This window comes from Suricata suricatta, chromosome 3, assembly GCF_006229205.1.
Source record: "Suricata suricatta isolate VVHF042 chromosome 3, meerkat_22Aug2017_6uvM2_HiC, whole genome shotgun sequence".
NCBI lineage: Eukaryota > Metazoa > Chordata > Mammalia > Carnivora > Herpestidae > Suricata > Suricata suricatta.
In genome coordinates, this window is record NC_043702.1 from 41567894 (window position 1) to 41583878 (window position 15985).

General features: G+C 41.5%; 1 protein-coding gene across 5 annotated transcripts in view; it reads right to left on the bottom strand.

Annotated features, from left to right (window-relative positions):
• MYO1B (myosin IB) overlaps nt 1-15985 on the bottom strand; it is a 143540-nt gene that overhangs the window by 6418 nt on the left and 121137 nt on the right. For 2 of the 5 annotated variants that reach the window (XM_029934209.1, XM_029934208.1), the window contains 8 exons: nt 15811-15897; nt 13940-14026; nt 10276-10350; nt 8828-8962; nt 6583-6689; nt 3242-3374; nt 2725-2877; nt 126-253 (listed from right to left, as the gene is read on the bottom strand). In XM_029934209.1, coding sequence (XP_029790069.1) covers nt 126-253; nt 2725-2877; nt 3242-3374; nt 6583-6689; nt 8828-8962; nt 10276-10350; nt 13940-14026; nt 15811-15897 — 905 coding nt within the window. The remainder of the gene's footprint in view (nt 1-125; nt 254-2724; nt 2878-3241; nt 3375-6582; nt 6690-8827; nt 8963-10275; nt 10351-13939; nt 14027-15810; nt 15898-15985) is intronic. The other 3 variants (XM_029934212.1, XM_029934211.1, XM_029934210.1) reach the window with 2 other exon arrangements.

Below are 15985 nucleotides of genomic sequence, written 5' to 3' on the forward strand. Positions count from 1 at the left end.
AATAAATACCAGACACACACTTGCTACTTAAAGGTAGTGGCTGCATAAATGAGTAAGATTGGCGCACTTGACTACAGCAATAAAGCCCAAAGTGCAACGGCACACTCAAACAATTAGGGACATACTCATCAGAAATCTCGATGCTGAGCTTCTGTTTGGTTTGGCTGAGAGTCGTCCGATACAGCTTCGTGGCCATTTCAATAAGGTGATCGCTGCTGAAGAGAAAGTCTCCTTTACTAGCTGCTTCGGAGCCCTGAAAGGACAGAGCAAGGGTCAGACTATCGTAATTAAAATTTTTTTTAATGTTTATTTAATTTTGAGAGAGGGTGACAGAGCAGGAGTGGGGAAGGAGCAGAGAGAGAGACAGAATGGGAAGCAGGCTCCAGGCTCTGAGCTGTCAGCACAGAGCCTGATGCAGGACTCAAACCCACGAACCTCGAGATCATGACCTGAGCCGAAGTTGGCCGCTCAATGGACTGAGCCACCCAGGCGCCCCAGACTATTGTAATTAAAGACAGCTTACGAGGTAAATGTTTACAGTTTGGCTGCAAATGTATTTACAGTCTCTTTAAGAAAAAAACATCAGCTACTGGAGTCCACTCTTCCAAATAAACAATGATGAAAGCGGTATTTCTTCTAACTTGCTCAGGGCACTTTTAGTAAGGTTACCTAACCCGACCCTACCCAAAATGGTAGCTGGATCAGAGGCTCCGCCAACATCATCTGGGAGCTTGTTAGACAAGCAGAACCTCAGGCCCTAGCGCCAGCCCACCGACTAGGAACCAAGGCAGGATCCCTGAGTGATCTGTTTGCACATTCAGGCTTGAGGAGCACTGACCTAACCTGGAACTCAATCTGGAAGAGCTGCTTAAAAAATTCCTCAGTGGTCTGGTTAAAAACATAAGCACAACAACAACACTCCCAACACATACCCCAGAGCAGGGGGGGCCTAGCTGAGCTACAAGAAGTAGGATGCTTGTGCCCCATCCAAGAAACTCTGGTTTGGGGGGACTGTGGGCACTGCCTGGGCACCAGCATTACTACGTGTAATCAAGGTTCACTGTATTAGGACTGGATGTGCTCCCTTTAAGTTAGGCTCCACAGTGGGGAAGGGAGGCTGAATGAAGCAAGTGGAGAAACGGCAAGACATGTGCACTACCAGCTAGATGCGGGTCCCTGAATATGATTATATTCGCTGACATCTCCTATTCAGTGACTGTTACATGGAGGGCACTCTGCTGAGCACTTTACACAGTGTCTCACTGAATCCTTAGAACAACATTATGAACTGGTACGATTATTCTCTCCATTTTAAAGAAGAGAAAAGGGTGCCTGGGTGGTTCTGTTGGTTAAGTGTCTGACTCTTAAAAAAAAATTTATTTTTTACTTATTTTTTATTTTTGAGAGACACAGAGCACGAATGGGGGAGGGGCAGAGACAGGGAGACACAGAACCTGAAGCAGGCTCCGGGCTCTGAGCCACCCAGGCGCCCCAGCTGGACTCATGATTTTGGCTCAGGTAGTGATCTCACGGTCTGTGAGATGGGCCCCACATCCAGCTCTGCGCTGACAGAATGGAGCCTGCTTGGAATTCTCTCTTTCTGTCCCTTCCCCATTCACGCGTGTGCACACATGTGTCTGCACATGCACGCTCTCTCAAACTAAACATCAAAATAAATAAATAAAATAAAACATAAATAAAGAGGAGAAAAATTAGGTAAGCACATGGAAGTTACAGGACTCCGCCAAGGTCACTGTAAAGTTGGTGAGACCAACTCCAGAGCCTACATCCTTAACTACTTCATTCAGATCAGAAGTCCTCGGGGCTCCTGGGTGCCTCTGTTGGTTAAGTGTCTGACTCATGATTTCGGCTCAGGTCCTGATCTCACAGTTGTGAAATCAAACCCCACATTGTGCTTGCAACTGAGCATGAAGCTTGCTTGGGATTCTCTCCCCCTACCCCCTACTTGTGCTCTCTCTCTCTCTCTCTCTCTCAAAATTAGATAAAATTTAAAAAAAATCAGAAAGTCCTAGTTAAGGTAGAAAAAGCACAGAATCTTAAAAACTCTTAGGTCAAAGTTATTGGGCAGTTGTCTTATTGTGGTTGCATTCTTTAATTAAAAGATCACAAATTAAAGATGAACAAGGGGACGGACATTTATGAAGCTGGGACACAGAATAAACCACAGGAGGAAGCCATGAACATCCTGGTATTTCCATGTATTATTCTCAAAATAGAGCACGCTGCTGTGAGTGCTAACAAAAGCTGCTCAGTGAAATTAGAACTCAATGAACAATAAATGTGATTAATCAATTCAATTTCCGTTAATCAATTTCAACCACTGAAAAGCCAAGCCTGATATTTTACACAGGAGTGAATATATAGCCCAAAGCTGCAAATCAGCAAGATGCAGAAAATTTTAACGTTTTTTTCTTTCTTCTATTTTTGAGAGAAAGACAGAGACAGAGCATGAGCAGGGGAGGGGCAGAGAGAGAGGGAGACACAGAATCGGAAGCAGGCTCCGGACTCTGAGCTGTCAGCACAGAGCCTGACATGGGGCTCGAACCATGAACCGTGAGATCATGACCTGAGCTGAGATCACGAGCCAGATGCTTAACCGACTTAGTCACCCAGGCGCCCCAGGTGTAGAAAATTTTAAATCAGTGACTCAGAGATTGGGCAAATGCATAAATCTTTCAAACAAACCAATAGTTAGACCTTTACCTCCTTGAGGTGGATGGCAAAAAAGCCATCATTCTGTGAGCTCATCGATACTTTGGTCACATCTACCAAAGGAACCTCGGACTTGATCTGCCCGGACTTTTGATCAGCAAGAAGGAGATTATTATTTGTTAAGAGGAAAATCCGGGATGTGCTCTAAAACAAAACAAAACAAAACAAGTAAGAATGTAAAACCTATGATGAAAACACCCCTAGTGGTCCTTGTGTGTCAAGCATTGAGTGCAAAGTATTAGTTAATTTGCTCATCTTGTTCTGTATCTTTCAGCATGCATACCTATGTAAACTGAGAACACACAAAAAACACATATAACGTATCTTAAATCATAAAAGTTTCAGAAAACACGCAGAATTCCACCTAAGTTTAAAGGTCAGGGGATGTAGCTCCCTTTATAAGAATTCTGCCGAGAATATGAAATCCACATTGAAATGTTCAGAAAACTAAAGATGACTGTCCCAACTGATAAGCACTTCTTCCAAGTCTTCAGGGATCGCATTTTACCTTCCCATTGGCACGGTTAATTTTGTTCACCACTTCAGCAATGATAATCTTTTCTTCAATAGCATCTTTGAGTTTCTTATACTTGGGATTCTTGTTGATTTCCAGGTAAGCTCCTTGGAATGGCTGCCCAACACTAGAGGGAAAAAAATCCCCTCACATTAGAAATAGTCCCAGATGTAAGTATCACTGGAGAAAGGTAACAGGTCAGCTGATTCTAAAGAGCGATGACTTCATCAAAGGTAATTTTATGCATTTCACACATGTCCTAGATACTTAGAAATGAAACCTTAAACCCATTTCAAATACATTTTTTTGATGTGATCATAGCATTTTGTACATAGAACTTTGATAAAAATCTTATCATATAGAACAATCGAGATAGAAATGAGTCACAAGAAAGACAGCCAAGGCCCAAGTGCATGGTCTCAAGGAAAGAGCAATTCCTTCTCATCTGTTAATATAAAGTTAACAGCTGCCCACAAAGGACTTCTCATGCCTTTAAATGACATGTGGCAATGGAAAAAAGGAGCGCAGATCATTACCATGACCTGCTTCAAAGAAAAGCTTCATTTTCTTGCAGAGAATAAGAAAATCAATAGGCAGCCCAGGGAAGAACAGATTCAGAGCAACCCCTTTAGAAGAAAGCTACAGAGCACTTAATATCACCACATAACTCTGGCTCTAAATAGGCAGTGTATGAAAGAAGAATCAGGCCTCTCTTCCTAGGATAGGACCCTCCACGGACAGAAGGGGCCAAAGTCAACATTCCGGAGCAGAGCAGTGTTCTTTCAACCAAGCTCTATCTTACAAGCAGCACAATCATGCACTAAGATGTCGATTTCTTTTTTTTTTTAATGTTTTATTTATTTTTGACAGAGAGAGAGAGAGAGAGAGAGAGAGAGAGAGACAGCATGAGCAGGAGAGGGTCAGAGAAAGGAGACACAGAATCTGAAGACAGGCTCCAGGCTCTGAGCTAGCTGTCACCACAGAGCCTGACGCGGGGCTTGAACTCTCGAACTGAGAGATCATGACTTGAGGCGAAGCCGGACTGAGCCACCCAGGCACCCCAGATGTCGATTTCCCTAAAGGTTTGTGGGGTGCACTTTCAGGACAGCTTCTTCCAAGACACCAACCCACAACAACACAACAATAAACTGTGGCTTCACTGTGAGCTAGAAAGTTCTGGCAATTTGCAAATACAATTTTAAATGCTTGCGTTGTGGGTGGAAGATCAGGGAAGAAAAATCCACGTAGGTGGCCAGTGTTTCACAGCTCCCGGCATATAAAAGGCTGGCACCCACAGGGCTGCTGCTGCACATGGTGCGGGGAGGCTAAGTTATCCCACCCCGCTCACTGCTGTGGGGTGAGCAGGCCTGGAGAAAACGACCCAAAAAGGACTTGGCTTGATGTCAGTATATTTTTTCTTGTTGTTCACAGTCAAATGTGTTTTGATTTATTTCATCTTTACCATTTTTTTTAAAAGGAAGAATCAACAAATGTGGTTTTAATAATAAAAAGTGCTAAGAGCCTCTGAATTTGTTCCTCCAAAAATGCAGTTTTCTTCTTTCAGTTTCTGAAGAGTCATCCACAGGGAATGTTAATGAAGATGATTCCAAGTAAAAAATGTATAAAGAAAAAGTTAAATAAATTAGTTGCTGGAGAGAGCACGTGGACCATTTTCGTGTTTGAATGTGGTTTCTGCAGCAGGCACTTTGGACGACTTCGGAGGAAGATGCTATGTTGGACTTACATGGACCATCTCAAGCCACCCGGTCAGCTGACCCAGCAGGCTGTGTCATTGACGACACAGAGAATATAAACACAGCCCACGTAATACCCGTGAATACACTCAGGTACTATGCTTTCTTATTTCCAGGCCACGCTTTGGAAGAAGCTAAAAGTTGTTATTGGCTTGAAATTGTATAATCTACTTTTTTTTTTTTTTTATAAATAGCAGATGAGAAAGGGATGGGAATTCTGGGGGAGAAATGATGAATTTGGGAGATAGAAGAATATTCAGGTAAGCGGTCTTTACCAACGATTTCACTTGGTAAACTTACGGCTGGTACTGCTTCTGTTACTGAATGCTTGGTGACTACAATAAAGGGACCGACCTGACTGCACTGCCGCTAAGCTAACATCGAGCCCAAGGTGTGAGGAGAACAAAGGCCATCACAGAGCAGTGCTTCCGCAACACTCTCAGAGCCAAGGACTGGCTCACTCTTCTTTATCATGCAAATGAGCCTGACCCAGCTTGTCAGAGGAAGAAGACTGGTCTGGGGACTGCATACGTGTATCACCAGCAGAAATTGGGCCGGTCTCTGAAAACTATGGAAAACGAACAGGAATTTGCAATGTATACTTATCTTAATAGCCTATACAATTTGTATTTAAATTTTTTTTACATTTATTTTTGAGAGACAGAGACAGATGGAGCCTAAGTGGGAGAAGGGCAGAGAGAGAGAGGAAGACACATAATTCGAAGCAGGATCCAGGCTCTGAGCTGTCAGCACAGAGCCGGACACAGGGCTTGAACTCACAAATCATGAAATCATTACCAGAGCCAAAGTCGGACACTTAAACCGACTGAGCCACCCAGGCGCCCCTACAATTTGTATTTTAAATGAAGACTTCTAATTATTTAGTGAAGTATTTAGGCTAATGCCAATGAAATAAAACCAACAAATGCAATCTCATTTTGTTACAGTATGCTATGAAAGCCATTGCTCAAATGTATTTAAGTGTACTTTTTTAAACAGAGCTAAACTTCATTTCCATTTTTATTACAGTTTATCTTTGATGTTGAACACATGTTAGAATTAACATACAACTTGGGAGAAAAGCTGGATGTTCTCCACCGAATGGGTTAAAACGGAGTATAAAACTACAAAATAATTGTTTTAAATGTTGAATTCTAAATTATGGCTAACAGTACAATAATTACCTTGCCATTTTTCTCTTTCTAGTTTTCCAAGATGAAATTCATTATAAAATATTTTTCATTAACAACAAAGGATTCAAACAACTGGACCTCAAGTACAGAGTACAAATAGTCTTAACACAGAACTCGCATCTTCTATTTAAAACACAAATACTTCGTGATAGCGTGAACTAAGAGTGATTCACTGATGTCCACTGCAAATCTAATGACCTAAGCAAACCCATACATGTCATTTGCTTTTGTCCCGAAGAGTTAGGCTGAAGGCTGATCATAAAATAATTCATAAAATTAAAGATCTCTCATGTATCACTGAAATCAAACTCCACTAGAAGCGACCTACACATATATTTGTGGAACTTTTAAAATACTGACTTTTATGGGTAAAGCAAAGTCATAATACCTAGATGGGTATAAAGCCTTCTTGTCTTTGAAGAGTTCACTGGCTTCTAATTTTTCTTCATAAATCAGTTTCTGCTGGTCTGTGAATTGGTCTCTATATTTTTTACACTGAGAGAAATGAAAAGGAGAAAAAATGAGATATCACTTACATAAGTCATTACTCATTCTTAAATATGCTAAGCCAATTTAATTGCATCAAGAATTAGAGTAAATGTACACAAAATATCCATTTTAAAAAATCAAGAGCATTTTTCTTTTTTGGGGTTTAAAAGGTTGGTCTTGGAAGATGACATAAAAACTACTGTCTGTCTTGTGGAACTCGGGATGCCTCCTCAGAACACCAAGAGCCTTGCACTGAGCCTCCCTCCCACTCTGACATCAGCCCCATCTCCACCCCAACACCCTTTAGGCCTGCCTTTCACACTCCTTCACAAAGACTCACTGGAAGAATGACATTGTACATCACAACTCACTGCACACATATAGACAACTGACACAAATCCTTCACAAAACAATTCTTCAACATGTCCTGTATTCCATTATTTTCTCTCCTGCTGTGTTTCATTTTAAAATGCTGGTCAGTAATCTATTAAATTGACTTCATGACTCGCAAATATGCTACAACCCTTGGTTTGAAAGATACTGCTCTGAATCCCGCACTACCATTCTATGGTATGGACACGGGACCTGAGAAATCTCTCCTTCGGCTGGATTCTGAGATGGCACTGACGGGACACAGGGGGTGGCTGGAAGGGCATGGCCTGGCGTTTTATTTTTATTTTTTTATTATGTTTATTTTTGAGAGAGAGACAGAGCATGAGTGGTGAAGGGGCAGAGACAGAGGGAGACACAGAATCCAAAGGACGCTCCAGGCTCTGAGCTGTCAGCATGGAGCTTGACCATGGAGCCTGAAGCAGGGCTCGAACTCACAGTGAGATCATGACCTGAGCTGTATTTGGACGTTCAATGGACTGAACTACTCAGGTGCCCCTAGGCAAGGTGTTTCAAATGAACTCTAGGGCATTCAGTTACACATGTAGTTAAGAACCACTGACATAATTGTATAAAATGTTGTTGGCATTGCTGCTCATACTTTCAGGAAAAACACATCCCTTTCATCCTCTATCCCCAAACGCAAAGGAGGTAAGGGCAAGATCCAGGGGCCGGGGGCGCCGAGGTGAGCAGAGGCTGAGCAGATCCCTGGTGTTAGAAGCTCTGTATCGTCATTGCTGAACACAGTCTCACCATCAGACGCAAGGGGGAGATGATCACAAGGACACTGGTGAATTTCACCAAGCTGACAGCATTAAGTTAGGGAATGGAGGTGAGAATCCAGTCCCACATGCTGTGTTACCAATAATGCCCTATTCAGTGATAATGTCACTCTACGCGATTCTGGTAAGGGACAAGCCCACGGTGCCCGGCAGGAAAGAGTTTCTTGGAAGTCATATACACCACTCATTCACTTACCAAAGGTAAGCCCTCCCACCAGTGATTATATCGTATCTGACACCTGTACATAGTTAGCATTCCATATAGCAACTGACTAAATTATTAAAATAAAGTCAACATCTATGTAAGTATCTGTGTCCTTATGCTGGGCAACACCTAAATAACATGTTATGCTCTCATAAAATTAAGGAAGCTAAAAATATAAGGCAGTGTAAAATAGATTTTTAGCTTCCATTTAATTCAGATTGAGGGGAACTTTAATCTCTTTGATGTCTTGTGAGGCACTTTAAAGCTTTTTTTCCCCTCCAGTCCATCAAAATGTGTAGTGTTCTCATGTATGATTATGTATGTGTTCAATAAATCTTAGAAAGTAAACTCCTACAGTCTTCAAGATTTAACTCTATTGTGTGAAGATGTTCAAATGTTATTGTTTCTATCCCTGGCAGTATTCCTTCAGGTAAAGGTGAAAACGAGAAACACATCAAAACAAAACAAAAACCTGAACTACTTTAAAGCAACTGGAATCTGGGAGGGAATGACACTGGAAACAGGTACACTCTCCTTCCCAGCCGAGGATGACAGGGGACAGCCATGGGGACAGCTGGCTGATCTAGAAATTCTCACACAAAGCCAAGTACAATGCACGGTTCAAAAATACCAAGGTCCTCAGGTATGTCTCTTTGCAGTTAGAGGAAAAACATGGTTAAAAATCTGCTCTTACATAACGTTTCTCAAACACTCAAACTGTATGTTAAGGAGTCTCTGAAAAAATAACCCAATGAGGCATTCTTTACCCTCCACAAGTGGAAAATCCTTTTTAGCTCTTTGTGAGTAGAATCCAAAAATAGGTAAGGTCTTGATGGCCAGTTCTTGTCTATTGGAGATAAGGAAGGCATCTTATTTTTCATTTCCAGGAAGTATTTTTGCACCTATGTTGGATTTGACAAAAAATGCTAGGTAAGTAAAATATACCAGAAAAGCCACTGTTTTACATAAACCAGGATCAAGCAAACCACTCTTTGGTGGAATTTAGCAAGTTTTCATTTATAAGATGTTGTAACTCCTCTGGAAAATCTCTTTTTAACTCTCTGTATTGGTTGGGAAAATCCAAGCTCCACTAAATGGTTAAGAGAAAAGGATACTAACACTAATTTTAATATTAACAAAAATACCTACACCAGCTAACACTAGAAAGCTACAGTGTTTAATAGGTAGCCACTAGCCACATGTGGTTATTTCTATTTAAATCTTTAGTAATTAAAAAAATTTAAAAATCCAGCTCATCAGTCATATTAGTTATATTTCAAGTGCTCAACAGCCACATGTGGCCAGAGTTTACGCTACTGTACCACAAGATCTAGAACTTTTTCACCACTGCAGAAAGTCCTATTGGGTGGCACTGCTATAGAGACTTACCATGGGCCAGGCACTGTAAGAGCTTTCTATTATCACCCCATCTTACAGGCGACAAGATGAGGCTCACAGAAGTTAAGTAATAAGCTCAAGCCACAAATCTGGATGTGGCACGGTAACCTGGCTCTAGAATTTGCACATTATCACTACATATACTTCTCTGGAAGACAGAGGAAAATGCTAGAACCTGTCCTGGGAGACTGGCACAGTTGCGCTCTCCCCCTTGGCCAACCTTGCCCGGCAGCAGCTCATGGTGGTCCAGCGGGGCAAGATGCCTATGTTGAAATTCTAACCCCCAATGGCACAGTGTTAGGAAACGGGGCCTTGGCGGAGGCAGTTAGGTTGGTACAGTCACAGGGGTGGTGCTCCCAGGCTTAGTGCCCTTGTAAGAGGACATGGGAATGAGATTGCTTCACTTTCTCTTCTCCTGTGAGGAACCCAGGAAAAAGCCCTCACCAGAACCAGACCATGCTGGCACTCTGACCTTGGGCTGCCCAGTCTCCAGGACCGTGAGACATAAATGTTTGTTAAACCACACAGTCTATGGTATTTTCGTTATAGTAGCCTGAGCTAGGACTCCAGGCTTTTTGGGTTCATCTTTCCCAGAAGACGTTCTTTCTGTCAAAGAAGAACATTTTATTGATCATATCTGGGCTGCTGACCTGACGAAATTCTACCTGAATTTGAGGGGAAATGATAGAAGGTCACAATCTCTCAGTGTCCCAGCTAGGATTTAATGGTTACCAAATAATCCACTTATGATTGAGGTGATGCTACTAAGTAGCTAGATAACTAATGTTAATTAGCCACACAGAAGGTATGGACTTACAATTCTCTGAAGCGTAAATTCATAAATTTTCTTTCCAGCATTGGCTCTGAAGAATTTCCTGTACTCCCGACGGACCTGTAAAAAGCGGCAGAACACAGAGGTTAACGGGTGGCCAGCAGAAGCCCATACCGGTGATACGCTATCACCTCTATCCAAAAGGAAAAAAAGGTGGAACAAGTAAAATTTATAAGTGACTTTCTGGATACAGTAAAATGATTGAAGCACATGGAGACAGTGGATTTTAAATCGGAGAAAAAGAAGATGCAAAGTGATAATACCAGAATGTTCTAATGTTTTAAATCCTCTTAACTCGTTTTTAAAGAGCTTGATGTGACAAGCAGCAGTCCACAGGCACAGCTGTGAACTTATCACAAATCAAAATACATTTCAGAAAAAAAAATTATTGAAGGTAATTTTCACTGCAAACTGTTCTTAAAAGGTAAGAAAGAAAATACCTAAAGAACTCTATCACAGCACCCAAAAGCCCTGCATACGAAGACAGGACTTCAGTACTGCACACTGGGAGCTCAATGCGCCTAAAAATATGAATTTAAAAAGGAGCTTGTGGTCTCCCATTATCTCCCACTTAACTGCATTAATTTTTCTCTCATCTCTACCCCTACCGAGTTTCTACTAACACTGTCACAACACTCAGGACATATCATAGTTTTAGTTTCCCTGTTTCCTCCTTGCTATGCTTCATATGCACTTTGCATACTAGTGTCCAACACTAACTGGGTGAGGTGTTTACCAAATGAATGAATGACTGATACAGTTGAGTTTTGAAACTGAGAAAAAAACCTACGTAAAATATTATCACTCGGCTGTAAATGAGAACATTAGATTTTAGCAAAACATTAGCCTATTTGAATAATTCAGATATGATGGACCTTTTTCCTTTGTCTTTAGTTTTCTGGGTTTAACTGCGCAGGTTCAAAATATAAGCTCACAACCTACTAACCAAATTCAGTTTGCAGAAAAATGTTTTATATGCCTATTTTTAAATTAAGAACTTCACACAGGAAGTCAGACTGCATGTTTCTCTTAAAGTTTCCTTTTTTCCCCTAACGTTTATTCATTTTTGAGAGACAGAGAGAGACAGAGTACCAGCAGGAGAGGGGCAGAGCGGGAAGGAGACACAGAATCTGAAGTAGGCTCCAGGCTCTGAACTGTGAGCACAGAACCTGATGTGGGGCTCAAACCTACAAACTGTGAGATCATGACCTGAGCCAAAGTTGGAGGCTTAACCAACTGATCCATCCAGGCACCCCACTCTCTTAAAGTTTTCTAAGATCTAGCAACAATGAGCTCCATTCCCATATGACAGGGATGACATGGACCACAGGAGCTATGGCTGCCTTTATGAGACAGGCATGCTCCAAACTTCTCGGGGTCCCATCATTCCTGATCCACCTTCCATCTCCTACCTCCTTCAGCCCTGTGACCTCCCTGGTCCTGTGGGGCATGTGAGCACCAGACCCATTCTCTACACTTGTAGATTATTATTAAGGGTTAAAATTTTTCCCAGGGGCGCCTGGGTGGCTCAGTCAGTTAAGCATCCAACTCTTGGTTTCAGCTCAGGTCATGATCTCACAGTTCATGAGTTCAAGTCCCACGTTGGGCAAGGCACTGACAATGCAGAGCCTGCTTGGGATTCTCTCTCCCCCCCGCCCTGCTTCTCCCACTCTCTTTCACTCTCTCAAAACTAAATGAATAAATTAGAAAAAAAAATTTTCCCCAGACGCCACATAGGCAGTTCCTCCTTTTGTTCATATTCTATGTTACTAATTATCGTTTCTCTTTTAGCCAAGGAGTTGGTAGACTCATAACCATTTCAAATCTCAAACTAATAAAGTTAGAAGGGACAAGGAGAAGAAAAATGTTACCTTTTAATTGGCTCCTGGAATTTTAATAGCATAGCAAAGCAGAGAAGTTAAAATGAGGTTTCATGTAAACATATCCATAGAAAAACACTAGAAGTCCTATTATATTTAGCTGAATGTCACTGTAAGTGAGTTCACCGCAACATGCTTTTTAATATTCACAGGAATATTTCCCCTGAAAGGCCTGGTGACATGTTGACATATAAAATGGGCTTCCCTCAGGGGCCCTAGGAGTCCAAAAAGGATCCACTGAAGATTGCAATCAATTCCACAAGAACATAATGACTTAAAAGGGCAAAACTACTGCTCTTATCAACATCACGCTTTAAAATTATTACAGTCTTGGACTTCAAAGAAGTTTAATCTTATTTCAGAACAATAATAATGGTGACATATTAAAATACTTCTGTTTTATTGGAAACTGGGGAGAAAAAAAGAGTTACATCTAGAGTAAGGTCAGTTAACTTTAGTTAGAACACCATTCACCTACAAACTGAATTTGATTTATATGTTGCTAGTGTACAGCCCTAACACAGAGGGAGTTTCTGAAATCGTACACAGTTAGTTAAACCCAGAAACTAAAGAGAAATGTGATTCTGCTGGGAGATTACATTAAACAGGGTAAAAAGCCTGACTCAATGTTTGGTTCCTTCTTTTTATGAAAATCAGAATGCAAATTAGAACAAGTGAATAAAACGGGAAATAAAATCCTTTAAAAAAAGTAGTTCTAGAGCTTGTTTAGAATTCTTGAAATAGAACATCTTAAATTCATATTTAAGTTACTTCTTAAGTACTTCAAAAATTACTTGATGAATATTCAGCACAATCAAAAAGGTTAACTTACTAAAAGTTTATAGGCTAAATTTTCAGGGGAAAATGCAGATTATTCAGAAGCAGAATGTACAGATATTGCTGATGCTGTTTAGATTCAGAGTCAGTGATTAAATACCATCCAGGTGTTTAAATATTTAGAAAAAGATGAATTGTTATATTATAGCAAAAATAATATAGAGGAATAGTGTCAAATAGGGGTCTAGTTATCCTCAAAAGACAATATGGATGGTGCCCTACGGTGATGAGTTACTGAATAATAGGAAGACAGAACCTTGACACTGTCCAAGGTTCTCAAGGGCAAAACGTTGCTTCTGGGGCTCAGTCATGTTTACTTACGTGCATCTTGCCTAACGTCGTAAGCACCACTTGGAAATAAACCCTGCCCTACACAGAAAGGCATTTATTTGAATTTAGAGTTCTCTTTAACTGCTGGTCTTATTTGCCAAAATCTGTACTTTTATGCAAAACCCTTTGGTTTCTAAGCTCAACAATCAGAATGGGAGTCACTTTGCCGAATGCTCTGCTCCGGGAGCCACGGCTGGAGCAGAACAGGCAGACAAAGGGAAACAAAAGCCAGATATCTCCTGGCTGGCCACTGGCGACTGTGGGTCAGCTTTTAGCTCAACTACTGTAACTCCGTCTCATGAATTAGAAGCAAAAAACAAAACACAAACTTCACCTTCATAAAGATCACATAAAATAGGACTTGGATCACTAAGTGTCTGATTAGACGCTTTAGATACTTTAAACCTATTATTTAAAGAAATACACAATAAAATCAGAAAATATTAGTGCACAGGTTTGTTCTCCAAAAGAAATGGAATTAGGCAAGGTGACATTGTAAAAGACTGTGCAGACCATAAGCAAGCATAATCAATCATTTTCTCCGGGTTAGTAAGTGCTAGGCTTCATTGAGTTCACCGTGGTCAGAAGGGGTGGGGAAGTACCTTCAGTCCAAGCCAGTAAGCCCAAATGACAGCGACCGCATGCTTACGCCTAGCCTCCTCCTTCAAGCGTTTCAATTCCCTTCGAGCCTAGAATGTTTTAGATAGTAAATAAAAGAGACGGCCCAATGCAGACAGCACAAATGACCAGAAAAAGATACCCCACCAAACAGAAGAGCCAACTTATGAATAAGGATTTCAGAATGATAGAGGAATAGGGCATAATCACTTAAACCCAAAGAATCTGCATACGGCTGGTGCAGTCCTTTGTGTGTTTAGTGCACGGAGCCTCTGTTCCACAAGAAGGCAATCTACGTGGCCTCAGAGGTAAGCCTCGCCTCTGCCTCCCCTACTTTCAGTTTTCTCCTTCTTCTTCCCTCCTCGTTCTCTCTCCTTCTTCTACTTCTCCACACACTCTCTCTCCCTTATCCAAGCTTCAGAGCTGTGAGTGGCACGTACTGACTTCAGCAGACTTCCCTTTGCTGCCAGTATACAGGGCAAAAGAGGCTATGAATTCCTGCGGTCGTTCACTCATTTGGACGTACAAAAAGACAACTGTTGCGAACAACCATTAAGGACGTGGAAGGGAAAAAGGCTGTTTCTTTCCCATTAGCAAATTAGAAGAAGCACATATCACAATTCAGTGTGATCTGAGGTCCCAGACAGTGAAGTATGCTGAAGCAAGATAAAAAGTGAAAAGACTTAGAGGCTTAAAAATTAATCTTAGGGAAAAGTCAATCTGAGGCTGGTTACTTTGAAAGATGAAACACGCAGTGATTTTTCACCACATTTGGTTCTCAGACTGGGAGTGAGCTACCCCGGGGGTGAAGCCCCAGGGAGAACCTTCTGAGAGTCCCTCCACCTCAGCTCGGACATTTCCCTCCGTTCACTAAAGGAACTCTAGTCTGTTCTTCACAGATTTTTCAAGGGGGAACACAAATGAACAGCTCTGGTGAGGTTTTTCTTTTGGCAAATTAAGATCCTTATATAGACAAATGTTGACTTTTCTCATTTTTCTCACAAGATGGACTTCTGATGCTGACAAGGTAAACTTAAAAACATAGGACTGTATTGATATTTATGTTTCTAACTGGAATACACATTTTTAGCAGAGTTGACCTTTCATTTTCTAAGTAACAAAAACATCTAAAAGTCTCGTCCCTTGGGGTATGTGAAATGTTCACAGAGCCCACGACTCTGCCTGGGGATTAGTGAGAGTATTTCAGGAGGCCTTTGTTTCTGAACACAAACAGCTGAAGCTGAAATTCTTGGGATTCTTCAGTGGCAATGATAGCTAGCTTTGCATGAACACAGCTTTCTGTTCAATCACAAGTGATCATTCTTTTCACATATAATATTTTGCTTATAATAATCAATGGCGGCCACAGTGAGCCTAAAAAACAATTTCACCCATGGATTAATAGCTTTAAAGGCATGCATTAAAGGTGTTCTTACTGTCACCGTGTTGCAGAAGACCAACTGAAGCCCAGATCTTAACATCCCCGACATGCCCCCCCACCCCCCAAACAAAAATACCTCTAGAAAACTGCCAGTATATACCGGGGGTAAGGGGAGGGATGAGGGAGGGGGAAAAAAAAACTAAACATGCATGTTACTTGAGAGTTGTTTTTTAAAAGAGCAACTATACTAGTGCCTCATTAATAAGGAATTAGTCTTTTTGGCCTTCACATGCTCAGGGTTCCTAACGTGCACTATGAACACTAACGTACCCAGGCTTATTCAATTCGGCCACTAAGAACATGCACCAGGGTGAGCCCCTGTTAACTGCAGTCATTCATCCCCGGATACGCTAGAGATACAAACTGATTATTGCAGATTCCGGGACGGAGTAATGGGACGTGTGTATCAAGTACCTTAGATCCAAGCCAGTAAGCCCAAATAACTGCAATAGCATGTTTATTCCTAGCCTCCTCCTTCAGCCGGCTCAGTTCCCTTCGCGCCTGTGATGCATTTGAAAAGGAGTTACAGAAAAGTTTACGGCAGGAAAGGTTACTGCTGGTTCCCAAAGGACAGAGAAGAAAGACAAGG